The sequence below is a fragment of the Megalobrama amblycephala genome, linkage group LG17 (assembly GCF_018812025.1).
Source record: "Megalobrama amblycephala isolate DHTTF-2021 linkage group LG17, ASM1881202v1, whole genome shotgun sequence".
In the NCBI taxonomy this organism is placed as follows: Eukaryota; Metazoa; Chordata; class Actinopteri; order Cypriniformes; family Xenocyprididae; genus Megalobrama; species Megalobrama amblycephala.
In genome coordinates this window covers 46,124,985-46,138,892 of record NC_063060.1, presented here as the reverse complement: position 1 = coordinate 46,138,892, position 13,908 = coordinate 46,124,985, and the positions used below count along the sequence as shown (strand labels likewise).

Here is a 13,908-nt window from a genome sequence, read left to right as displayed (position 1 = left end):
AGGCCTCACTGAGCCATCGGATTTCATCAAAAATATCTTAATTTGTGTTCTGAAGATGAACGAAGGATGTGTGGAACGACATGAGGGTGAGTAATAAATAACATTATTTTCATTTTTGGGTGAACTAACCCTTTAACCAGTAGTGTTTGGTAATTAACAGCATAAAGTAATTCCTTTTTTTTTTTTTTTTGCAGATTTGTTTGATGGTGCAAAATTTACACCCCTCACCCTTTTCAGACATTAAAGCTACTGAGCCACATGTCCATTTATAAAAATATAGCTGGAGACACAAATGAAATCAGCACTGAATTCTTCAAATAAACGCCCAGCATGAGATTTTATTTTAAATCATGTAAATACACCAGATTTTGTCTCATGTTCCTCACCAACAAAAAGTTATTAAATCCATTTAGACAAAATGATATTTTGGTTAACAATAGCTGATGTATTTTTACTGGCATAAAAATGCATCAGCATAAAAATGCAACCCCATCACATACAAATCCATCCATTGTGCTAAATGGAAAACAAATTTAATTCCTTTACAGTTCAACAGGAAGCTTATTTCAGAGCATTTTTTTAAAGACTGCTACTAAAGGGTCTACAGCTGATCTTGTGTCTGTGGCAGAGTTGGCATGTGTGCTCTCATTAGCTTCAGCCGGTCAACTAAAGCTCTGGTTATCAAAGAGCGGCTCCAGACCTCCTGTAAACATCACCACAGATAAGCAGGTCATTTCCCAGCAGACTCAGACAATGGGGAACCTTTACTCAGTCTTAATTTAGCTAAATGCATGACAAGACAAATGCATGATAATGTGCAGCAAGATTCTTGAAACTTGCGGTCAAAAAGAAAGCATTATCACGGCATGGACACAAAGAAAAACCATTCCACTGTTGTAACCAACGAAAAGAGCAGTTGTTTTTTAATTCATAACCGTGTCTTGCATTTTATATTCCAGTAACATCATACAGATATGGGTTCTTCATTATAACATATTCACAGTTCTTAATGCAACAATTCCTGTAGTCTAATTCCTAAGATCATTCCCCAGTAAAACACAAATATGTAAACGTTAAGTCGTTTGTGAGAGAGCAAAAGAGACCAGTGTTGAGCGGTTCACATGTAGTGTGTCACGACAAAAACGCCACACTCAACTCAATCCAAAAGCAACGTACACAAACCATCTCGACTTGGGATGTAACTGTAGTGTTTTCCTTTGTAAACCTCCTATATTAGAGTGACGCCGCACTTTTAAATAGTCAAAAAACGTTTAAAATTTAAAAATCATTCGCATACTCTCGGTTTATGGCGCATGTTGAAAACCGTGATACAAAAGTGTCAAAAAGCGCGAGGATAAACAAATATGCAAATTCACAAAACCAGAGTCTGTTTATGACTACGGCTAGCTTTGTTAGTGTGTTGACATGTCAGCTTGTAATTAGGGTTTTGTACACAACATTAGCAAATAATTCAGGCCTACTGGACAGCGGCTGATTGTCAGTGAAGAAACATCAAGTACGCATGCCGGTGAGGGCAAAGAGAAAGACAAACGGCTACAAAAAAAGCACTATGATGTGCTACAATGGCTTTTTGTCAGGCAGGCATAGAGGCAACAGGTCAGAAAGGCCTTGTGTCAAAGGAAGCCCTCATGAGATGAATTCTATCATCATTTACCCGCCCTTATGTCATTCCAAACCTATACAACTTTTTCTGTCACTTTCAGGGATGTTGACAGTCCCTGGTCACATAGTAATTTGGGTTTAATATTAGGGATGCACGATATATATGAGCCACCATATCGGTATCGGCTGATAAATGTTCATTTTTAATGTTATCGTTATCGGCCTGATAAGAAAATTTGGCCGATATATTAAAGCCGATAAATAATGGATTATTTCCTTCAGCTGAGACACTTCAGATGTGCACTGTCCACCAGGTTCTCAAATTATGTAAAAATTTATTTATCGGCCAATATATATCAGTTATCGGCTTTCAAATATAAAGAATTATCGGTTATCAGTATCTGCCAAAATTTGAGACTTTTGATTTTGTAATCGGGCTCTCAAAAAATTATATCAAATTTTGGATTTAGATTTATCGGCCAATATATCGGTTATCGGCTTTCAAATCTAAAGAATTATCGGTATCGGCCAAAATTTTAGACTTTTGTTTTTGTAATCAGGCTCTCAAATTATATAAAAAAATTTGATTAAGATTAATGGGCCAATATATCAGTTATTAGATTTCAAATATAATGAATTATCAGATGTCGGTATCAGCCAAAATTTGAGACTTGATTTTGTAATCAGGCTCTCAAATTATATCAAATTTTGGATTTCGATTTATCGGCCAATATATCGGTTATCGGCATTCAAATATAAAGAATTATCGGTTATCAGTATCTGCCAAAATTTTAGACTTTTGTTTTTGTAATCAGGCTCTCAAATTATAGAAAAATAGATTTATATTTATTGGCCAATATATCGGTTATCGGCTTTCCAATATAAAGTATTATCGGTTATCAGTATCTGCCAAAATTTGAGATTTTTGATTTTGTAATCGGGCTCTCAAAAAATTATATCAAATTTTGGATTTCGACTTATCGGCCAATATATCGGTTATCGGCTTTCAAATCTAAAGAATTATCGGTATCGGCCAAAATTTGAGACTTGTTTTTGTAATCAGGCTCTCAAATTATATAAAAAAATTTGATTAAGATTAATGGGCCAATATATCAGTTATTAGATTTCAAATATAATGAATTATCAGATGTCGGTATCAGCCAAAATTTTCATAACGGTGCATCCCTAGTTAAAATGATATGAATGACAGATTTTTCATTTTTAGATGAACTATCCCTTTAACCACTGCTTCAAAATCACTAAACAAGCCTAATTTAAGAGAGTCTGTAGTTCTCTACTATACATAGCGGCATTTTGTAACCAAAGAGCTGTATAACACAAGTTCACTGTAGCTAATTCAAAAACTGTGACTGACTTTTGCCTAAATCATCTACAAGAATTATTGGGATCTTTGAAAAGCTCAAAAACCATCATATTTCTAAAAGCGAGTGACGTTACAGCTATAAAGTTCTTCTGGTTGCAATAAGAATCATGCGCACACACACACACACACACACACACACACACTACGGGTAGAGATTGCATTTCAGCGTGTCCTCTTCGTTTTTCCCGAAAAGTACAAATCTTAAAAGTCTGCCAATGGTTAAATAGACAATGTGATGGCGTAAAAAAAAATCCATGATTGAGGGTTAAATTCAAGGCCTGTCAGACTGTGTCCGTATTTCTCTCCTTTTCCGGAGGGGAAGTGGGAAAAACCATCCATAAAAGAGCAGAATTCTCTATAAAAAGTTTTTAGGCCAATGGACAGGAAGAACAAAGCGAATGAACAGCATGTTAGGGTTGGGACAGACGCCAGCGCTCGAATCCAATGGTCTGGATCTCTCTCCTCAGCAGTCGGTTTTGCCCTTCTCCAGCGAGCTGTGGATTTTATCCAGAGTCTTTTTGATGCGCAGGGCGGTGAGTCGAGCCGACGGGTTCTGGTACCAGCACTCTTTCATGAGCTTCACCAGAGCAGACAGGGTCTAAGATCACACAAACACACACCAGACAGTTGTTTTCAGATCATGGGAGGATCTAATGCTTTAAGGAAAATAGGGACTTTCACAGAGACGCCTCAACAGTACTTACAGGATCTGAAAACCAGCGGTTGGGAATGAACGGCCTCTGCTGCTCCACACAAACCACTTTCCTCATGTCATCAAAGCTGGGGTCGTTAGGCACCAGGTCGTAGAAAGGTGGCTTGTATTCCTCGACGATTCCTACAGGATCACAGTGGATGAAAAAAAGTCATGAGCATTCATCCGGACCACTGTCTGAACTATACTGTCCTTAAATACGGACAAAGCGAGCTGACCGTTACTGATGGTTCTGCGAGCGATCTCCCACAGCACCAGACCAAAGGCCCAGATGTCCACCCTCTTATAGGCGTCGAAACAGTCTGTCTGGATGGTCTCATCTAGAACCTCTGGTGCCATGTAGCGCTTGGTTCCCACTTTAGGATTGTTTCCCACGTCCAGCTGATTATCAGACTGTGTGTGTGTTACTGCCAGACCTAGAGAAGGACACAAGGAAGATGAAGGAGAGATTGTTACGCATTTTTGATCAAATACATACAACCTTGGTGATCAAAAGAGACTTGTCAAAAACATTATAAAATCTTATCGACCCCAAACGTTTAAACTGAAGTGTACATTTACTTTTAGCAAACATATTCAGGAATCAAACCCGAAAAACCTTCATGTTAAAGCAGTTGATCTTCACCTTTTTGACGTCTTTGTTCACATTTTATGGCCCCAACTCACTCACAATTTCTAGCCAATAAAATATTTTAGAGCTTGGCATAACTAAAAAGATGTACATTTGTTATAAAAATAACCAAATAATAAGAAATCTCAATTTGTAGTTATTTTTTAGCTCATTTTCATTCTTATTTTTAAGTCATATTGGATATTTGTTAGGGCCTGCTGGTTGAGAACCACTGTATCACAAGACAACATTAACATGAATAAATGTGACTTATTTACAAGTTCAGTCGAATATTTAGCAAAAAAAAAAAAAATGTAGAGCAGTTAAGTTACATTGTTAAAAAGGTACAATATGTAACTTTTGGGCCTCTAGCAGTTAAAAAAAATTGCAACATTATAATAATTATTTAAATGTTAATTTTGAACAAAAAAAGTTACATAGTGTACCATTAAGTTATACATTATATATTATTTAGGGATGCACCGATATGAATTTTGCCGACACCGATAATTTCTTTATATTTGAAAGCCGATAACCGATATATTGGCCAATAAATCTAAATTGTGATATAATTTGAGAGCCTGATTAGAAAAACAAAAGTCTCAAATTTTGGCCGATACCGATAACCGATAATTCTTTATATTTGAAAGCCGATAACCGATATATTGGCTGATAAATCAAAATCAAAATTTTATGAGCGCCTGATTACAAAAACAAAAGTCTCAAATTTTGGCCGATACCGATAACCGATAATTCTTTATATTTGAAAGCCGATAACCGATATATTGGCTGATAAATCAAAATCAAAATTTTATGAGCGCCTGATTACAAAAACAAAAGTCTCAAATTTTGGCCGATACTGATAATTATTTATATTTGAAAGCCGATAACCGATATATTGGCCGATAAATTGAAATCAAGATTATTTAATTTTTGAGAGCCTGAAAACAAATCTCAAATTTTGGCCGATACCGATAACTGATAATTCTTTATATTTGAAAGCTGATAACCAGTCTCTGATGACAAAGTCTCACCATTAAGTCATGTCTCAAGCACACAATGATAATGTTCTCATTATAATATTATGTAGTCTATATGACAGACTTGTGCTGTACGTTGTACTGAACTGTATTTTCCTTTTTGAAGTGATTTCAATCATATTTCAAGCAATTCAAAATCATAATGGAGGACAGTGAGCATCTGAAGTGCCTCAGCTGAAGGAAATAATCCATTATTTATCAACTTTAATATATCGACAAATTTTCTTATCAGGCCGATAATGATAACATTAAAAAAATAAACATATCAGCCGATACCGATATGGTGGCCGATATATCGTGCATCCCTAAAATTATTGATTTAATAAATTATTTTCCTGTCCGCACAGCCTTGGTGAAGTCAGTTACTACAAGAAAGTCATTACATTTTGCAGAAATATTATTTAAAAAAAAACATCATATACAAGATTAACAATATTTATTACATATACAGGCTCAAATTTGATGTGATAAATAATCTCAGAGCAGGCAAGAAATTACCCAGGTCAGCGATGCAGCACTGCAGATCTTTCTTCACCAGGATATTCTTGCTCTTCAGGTCTCTGTGAGCGATGGCCGGTTTGCCTTCAGTGCCAAAAATCTCCGTGTGCAGGTGCACCAGCCCGCTGGCTACCGACGCCGCCATGTGCAGCCCATCTGCCATCTCCACGGCAACACGCTGCAGGTAGTCATAGAGAGAGCCGTTCTCGTGATAGTGTGTGATGAGCCACAGCTGAGTGCTGGAGTTACGGGAGGTCATGTCAGAAGCCATGAATCCTGGAAAGAAAGTTTAAAATAACGTTAGTAGAGGTGAGGGGAAAAAATTCACAAATTTCAAAAATCACAGTTCTACTTGAAGTTATTGACACGCTAGAAAAACATGTTTCAGTCACCTAATATATTGTCATGTCGTAGTAGAACAGTGTTGTATATTTCTGTCTCTCTAAACCATGACTTCTCATCTCTGGAGGAGAAGATCTTCACGGCTACGTTCTCTCCTTGCCACTGACCTCTCCACACTTCACCATACCGTCCCTTACCTGTGAACACAGAACTCATATCACATACACAATCTATTGTAAAGGCCCCAAACACACAATAAACATCATACAATCTGTCTTACCAACACACTCTACCAGACTGATCTGCCGTGCAACCGTCCTCTGCACCAGGAACGGCAGTCCTGAACCACTGCCTGATGTGCAGGAGTGATCCATCAGGTCCTGGAAAACGACACAAGACCGATGAGTCGATGTCTAACCATTAACGAGCAACTTCAGCTAAACCACTGCAACATACAACTGACATTGATCCCATGGGGAAAACTGCTGTATAGATATTTATAACATTATCTCATAATTTGTCAGCAGGTTTATTAGGCTGCTGTCACTTTAAGATCCATTATACTGTTACACATGCGTTTTCTTTCTCAACTGTTTACGTTCACTTCAAACATAACTGACTGTGTTTACGTGAATACTCTCCAAGACCGGCATTTTGACATTATTTTGTGTGTATTTGACTGTTTAAGCGCAATAAGCAGTGAAAAAGAACTCAATTCAGTACTGAGAGGAGGATTTATGTGGTGAGAATAAAATCTGCAGGAATGAGTAAAATTATGTGTAATACGTGCCGAAATTCAATCCCTGTAACACCCCAAATATTCATCCGGAGCAAATGAAACGAGGCGGTTTGTGTGTCGACCCGCTGTCGGAGACTGTGTTAGTGTTAATGTCAAGCCCTGTTTGTAACACACAGTATATATATATACAGGAAGAGTTGTAGTGTATAATATTGAAGTACCGCAAGTGTGCTGTCTCCGACATTAGACGCGATGAGCCCGTCGATGGCCCCCTGCTCAGTGTCGAACTCGTGCAGTCTCTCCAGACGCCCATGATGGAGTCGACGGCACACCAGCAGAGCCAGCACAGACAGCAATCCCAGAACCACAAACGGACCCAACACAAAGAGAACCAGCATCTCCACACGGTAATGCACCGTCTTTTCTGTTTCTGGACCTTTTCGGAAACACAATCAGATACATTGTACCTTATATTACTGCTGCTAAAAATTTATTAAATTGTTAACTTAAAATAATAAATATAAATAAATTATAGATGGGTCCCTATAAAAGTTGCTAAATAATTAAAACTAACAAATAATTTTATTTCTTATTTAATTTCATGGTCAGTGAAATTGTTGCTATTTTTAATGTTTTTGAAAGTGTCTCATCAAGGCTGCATTTATTTGATTAAAAATACAAAAAAAAATCAGTAATATTGTGAAATATTATTACAATTTAAAATAATGACTTTCTGTTTTAATATACTTTAAAATATAATTTATATCCTGTGATCAAAGCTGCATTTTCAGCATCATTACCCCAGTCTTCAGTGTCACATGATCCTTCAGAAATCATTCTGATATGATGATTTATTATCAATGTTGGAAACAGTTGTGCTGATAAATATTTTTTATAACCTTTGATTATTTTTTCAGGATTATTTGATGAATAAAATGCTAAAAAGCAGCTTTTCTAGCAGTTTTTATCAATTTAACATCCTTGATGAATAAAAGTATTCATTTCTTTCAAAAATAAAAAATATCTATTTTAATATTTTAAATTCTGTTTTTTTTCTTTACTTCTTATTCAAAGTAGTATCACGGGTTATTTAAAAAAAATATAATGCAACTATTTCCAACATTGATAATAAATCAGCATATTAGAATGATTTCTGAAGGATCATGTGACACTGAAGACTGGAGTAACGATGCTGAAAATTCAGCTTTGATTGCAGAAATAAATTATATTTTAAAGTATATTATAAAAAAAAAACCTTATTTTAAATTGTAATAATATTTCACAATATTACTGATTTTTCTGTATTTTTGATCAAATAAATGCAGCCTTAATAAGCATAAATATATATGAATGTTCCTAAAAATGTATTAAATTAAAAATAATAAATATAAATAAATCATAGAATAATAAAATTTGCCAAATTATTAAAATAATAATTAAAACTAACAAATAATGTTATTTAAAATTGTTCACAGGAAAGGTACAAATCTGAACTTTTCCCTGATCTTGCCAATAAAAATCTTGATCCGTGTTTCCACAGCAAAACTGACATTCAAATACAGATTACAGATCTGGTTTCTCATGTGACTTACTGGTCTGCAGCAGTCGAAGCAGGGTCTCTTGGGAGACGTTGGCGTTGCACATGTGCTGTGAGCAGCATTCTACGACGCGGCTGGCGGTGTGTGTCGCGGAGCAGGTCATGCGCTTGCTCTCCGGCCCAACCAGGCAGCCGCGTTTGAACGTCGTCACATCGTTGGTGATGATGACGGAGGTGTAGCACTGGTCTCCGGTGCACTCCTTCTCATTACAGTCACTGCCCACACACATGCAGCCGATGGAGACATCTGGAGAGAGAGTTAATCATGAATGAAGGGACAGGGGGCAGTATGGAGCGGTTTGTCAGTTGTCACCCACTCTAACAATGAAATGAAGGAAGGAAGAGCAGCATGACGCCAGACTCTCTCCGCCTGATAACTGAGACTGTTTTCTTCCCTGCCTTCATTTCCTGTGACACTGAACTGTCGACTTTACAAATTGACTACACGGGATAAAGGCCAGAGAGCATCGGTGACTCAGATCAGTTAACCCAGCATTCATGTTTTATGCCCTTCGTGAGACACGCTAACAGAGAGGACACTGACACCTAATGAAAGTACAACCACATACACCGTTCCTACAGCGCTGTCGCTGTGAATTACTGCTGAAAGGGTTCGTTCACCCAAAAATTACAATCCTGTCATTAATTACTCTCCCTCGTGTCGTTCCACACCCGTAACACCTTTAAAATTAAGATATTTTTGATGAAATCTGAGAGGTTTATGACTCGTCCATAGACAACAACACTTTTTAAGGTCCAGAAAGGTACTAAAGACATCGTTAAAAAACAATAATGTGACTGCAGTGTAGTGCTGATCACGTGACCAGCTTTGGCCAATACTGATGTAAACACGGAAGCGTTGAACTGCGTCAATTTCATAACAGAATGACAGGGAAGAGGAAAAATTGCTGAATAAACTTATTTTTGTTTTGTTTTTGCACACAGAAAGTATTCTCGTCTCTTCATAACATTAAGGTTGAACCACTGCAGTCACATGACTGTTTTAACGATGTCTTTAGTGCCTTTCTGGACCTTGAAAGTGTTGATTATATTGCTGTCTATGGACGAGTCTCTCAGATTTCATCAAAAATATCTTAATTTTAAAGGTCTTACGGGTGTGGAACGACATGAGGGCGAGTAATTAATGACAGAAACTTCATTTTTAGGTGAACTAAGCCTTTAAGTGTGAGTGCTACTGTTAATATAGGCCTGATATCGTTTTAATACGGCATTTTTGAAGTAGGCTAATGCATGTTTGTGTAATTTTGTTGTTTTTTTATCAAAACTGTGCCATGGCAAGAAAATGGTTAGGAAAAACACTGCTTTAGAGAACTAAATCTTTTGAAAAATAATGATGAGTTTAGTTTCAGACATTTAGTAGTATATTAAAAATATCATTAGTCCTCCAAGCTTTATAATGGGAGTGAATGGGGGCCGAGATTTTGAAGCCAAAAATAATGCATCCACCCATCATAAAAGAAATCCATACGGCTCCAAGAGGTTAATAAAGACCTCTTTTATACATTTTTATAAGAAAAATATCCATATTTGCAACTATAACTAGCTTCCGGTAACAACCTTCTGTTGTCCAGGTCTTTACCTTTAGCTGATGTCTGTAAGAACTGAAGCAGGAACAGGACGATGATTCGGGTACTGCAATGCCCCATTTGGTTCACTGCACTGAGAGGAAACAGATGTTACAAATGCACAACACACACCTCATGTCACCTGTCCAGCTTCAATGAAAGCCCCTGGGCTGATTCGACACAAAGGCGGAAGCACAAAGATGACGACTTAATTACATTTCTTAAAGAGTGCAGCTGTGCTCAGCCTCTCTCACTCCGTGTGTTTACAGACAGAGCCATGTCTCCATGGCAACAGAGGAGAGAGAGATGCCCATGATGGAGCGAGATCAAAGACCGTGGAGGAGGCAGAGAGGAACTAGCGATTTGGGGGAGTAGGACTCTGTTACGGTGTAATATTCATCATGACTACGACTAATGTAGCATCATTTAATCCTTACAAATAATAAAAGTGATTGAGAACGACCAAGCTCACTTGTACGACTCCTCAGGAGACTCTCAGCACTGCCGTTCAGTATCCCGTCTTCCCATTGGATTCTAAAAAGAAGATTGAAACCAAATCACATGTTGTGTCTTGATTCCCTCCTGCCCATATTAACACAGTCATGCTTTTAGAAAGACCCAAATGATGTTACCAGCCTAACAATTTGAGTGTAAATTCCAGTTAATTAACATGAATTTCAGAACATCTTTAGCTTTAATGGAAGAAACAAGCAACGATCAAGTGATAAATCTACATTTTCTGTTATTAGAGAGCGTGAAATAGTGACGAATCAATTTACGTCGTAACATTTTTTACATTGTTTCCCCCCAGAACCTCACAATATTTGTCCGCATCAATTTAAATTTACAAAAGTGAAAACACATTTAAGGGTTAGTTCACCCAAAAATGAAAATAATGTCATTAATTACTCACCCTAATGTCGTTCCACACTCGTAAGACCTTCGTTCATCTTCAGAACACAAATTAAGATATTTTTGATGAAATCCTGCATAGCCAGCAATGACATTTCCTCTCTCAAGATCCATTAATGTACTAAAAACATATTTAAATCAGTTCATGTGAGTACAGTGGTTCAATATTAATATTATAAAGTGACGAGAATATTTTTGGTGCGCCAAAAAAACAAAATAACGACTTGTATAGTGATCGAATCGTCGAATCATGATTCGAAGCACCAAAGTCACGTGATTTCAGCAGTTTGGCGATCCGAATCATGATTCGACACGCTGATTCATTTGTGCTCCGAAGCTTCCTGAAGCAGTGTTTTGAAATCGGCCATCACTATACAAGTGGTTATTTTGTTTTTTTGGTGCACCAAAAATATTCTCGTCACTTTATAATATTAATATTGAACCACTGTACTCACATGAACTGATTTAAATATGTTTTTAGTGCATTAATGGATCTTGAGAGAGGAAATGTCATTGCTGGCTATGCAGGATTTCATCAAAAATATCTTAATTTGTGTTCTGAAGATGAACGAAGGTCTTACGGGTGTGGAACGACATGACATTTTACTTTTTGGGTGAACTAACCCTTTAAGTGCAAGTAAAACGTCTACTTTTAAGTTTTGGGAGAATAAAATGTCAAAATGTGGGTGAAAATGTTCCATTGTCATTCAGTGTAACACTTATATTTATGTACAAATTGAAATTCTGACCTGTATGCATTAAAATATTTACAAGAATAAGTGAGCATACTAGATTTTATTGCATTTTAAATGAGTAAAAAAATTCTTGCTGACAAATGGCAAAGTTTAAAAATATAATATGTCTTTAATATGGCATAAATAGATGTTTTGTTGTAAATATCCCTGACAAGATTGTTACACTGAATGACATTTTAGTCTTCTGTAATCATTGTAAAAAAAAAAAAAAAAAAAAAATTATATTTAATTTCTGCTCAGAAACAAACAAATAAATGAATCAGGCCTCATTCTGATGAACTGAAAAACAACTCAAAGCTGTATTACACTTACTGTTTTCATGCTTTTTCGTCTTTAACCCCATATATACATATAAACAATGATATTTCCAGGTTGCAGTGATCGTGATAACCTCATAAAAGAGTCTCACAGGAAACAAAACAATGAAGAAGCCCGACATATAATGGCGTTACACCCATAACGGTTCATGAACGCTTTTAAGCATCAGGTTATGAACATAAGGCTCCTGTATTGACGGAGATGGGCGATAATAACACTACAGATGACACATTATGATCAAAGATGTCTCAGAATAATACATATATCGCGTTATTACTGTCGGCCTGAGCTAGCTCTGCTAACAGCGCCCGTTACTGCCTCTCCGCGCTTATTTCCTCAGTTCAGAGAGTCGCTGGAGACGCGCTTACCTTCAGCTGCAGTGCACACTCATGTTTGTGTTTATATTCCGCGTTTTTACTCTTTTATTCGAAGTCGTGTTTCACGCGCAGACAGACTGTCTGCCGCCACCCAGAGAGACTGAGGAGACTGCGCCGTGACGTCACCGTAAACAAGCCACGCGCGAGAGCATTGTGGGATACCACAGTCCGCCAGCTTTATTGTTTTGTAGCGACATATTTCACTGATAAGAGTGACCAGTTCTCACTTTAATAAATAAAAAGTCATGTTTATTAAAGTGTTAACCCTTTCACGATAGAGGTCACTGCATTGTCTTGCATATGTTTTTTTTTTTGATGGCATAGTTGCACATCAACCTCTACATCATCCTTCCTAAACATCGCCACCAAGTGGCAAGCTGTTGTATGTGGAATGTCTTTTTTCTTCTCCAAACCAGGATGGTCCACTGCCAGTCAGAAATTGTTATATTGGGAGGAAATTCTGATCACTATCATCTACTCCACTAAATTGGACATCATGCATCACTAGCTATACTTTAGCTACAGTTCATACTATTACTGTGACTGTTGTTCTTGAAAATACTTCATCTGCAGTAACTTTTTGAAGTGAAGTGAAGTGACTTCTGGCCAAGTATGGTGACCCATACTCGGAATTTGTGCTCTGCATTTAACCCATCCAAGTGCACACACACAGCAGTGAACACACACACCATGAACACACACCCGGAGCAGTGGGCAGCCATTGCTGCGGCGCCCGGGGAGCAGTTGGGGGTACGGTGCCTTGCTCAAGGGTCTCACCTCAGTCGTGGTATTGAAGGTGGGGAGAGCGCTGGATCTTCACTCCCCTCACCAACAATCCCTGCTGGACCTGAGACTCGAACCCATGACCTTTGGGTTACAAGTCCGACTCTCTATCCATTAGGCCACGACTGTCCCTTTTTGGGCTATAAATAAATGTATTTGTGTTAATAGAATGTAATTTGCAGTTACATCAAAAAAGTAATTTGTTTACATAATGTACGTTACTTGTAATGCTTTACTCGTTACATCAAAAAGTAATCCAATTATGTAATGCACGTTATTTGTAATGCTGTACACGTTACATCAAAAAAAGTAATCAGAGTACATAATGTACTTTACTTGTAATGCATTACTTTACTTGTTACATCAGAAAAGTAATCTGACTATGTAATGCTCATTATTTGTAATGCTGTACATGTTACATCAAAAAGTAATCTAAGTAATCCGAGTACATAATATCCGTTACTTGTAATGCATTACTTTACTCGTTACATCTGAAAAGTAATCTGATTACCTAATGCATGTTACTTGTAATGCTTTACTCCTTACATCAAAAAGTAATCCAATTATGTAATGCACGTTATTTGTAATGCTGTACACGTTACATCAAAAAAAGTAATCAGAGTACATAATGT

At 37.1% G+C, this 13,908-nt stretch overlaps 1 protein-coding gene across 2 annotated transcripts; it reads right to left on the bottom strand.

Annotated features, from left to right (window-relative positions):
• Window positions 1–2,063: 2,063 nt before the first annotated feature.
• On the bottom strand, window positions 2,064–12,646 carry acvr1l (activin A receptor, type 1 like). 2 transcript variants are annotated; one of them, XM_048162927.1, is made up of 11 exons: window positions 12,485–12,646; window positions 10,604–10,665; window positions 10,146–10,220; window positions 8,541–8,792; window positions 7,170–7,384; window positions 6,490–6,589; window positions 6,260–6,406; window positions 5,868–6,143; window positions 3,938–4,135; window positions 3,712–3,842; window positions 2,064–3,605 (listed from the first exon to the last, which is right to left on the bottom strand). In XM_048162927.1, coding segments are annotated over exons 2-11 (1,530 nt in total). In that variant the 5' UTR covers window positions 10,605–10,665; window positions 12,485–12,646; the 3' UTR covers window positions 2,064–3,470. The 2 variants fall into 2 exon arrangements, with proteins under 2 accessions (XP_048018884.1, XP_048018885.1); XM_048162928.1 differs by having other exon boundaries at window positions 10,146–10,225; window positions 12,485–12,645.
• Window positions 12,647–13,908: the final 1,262 nt, after the last annotated feature.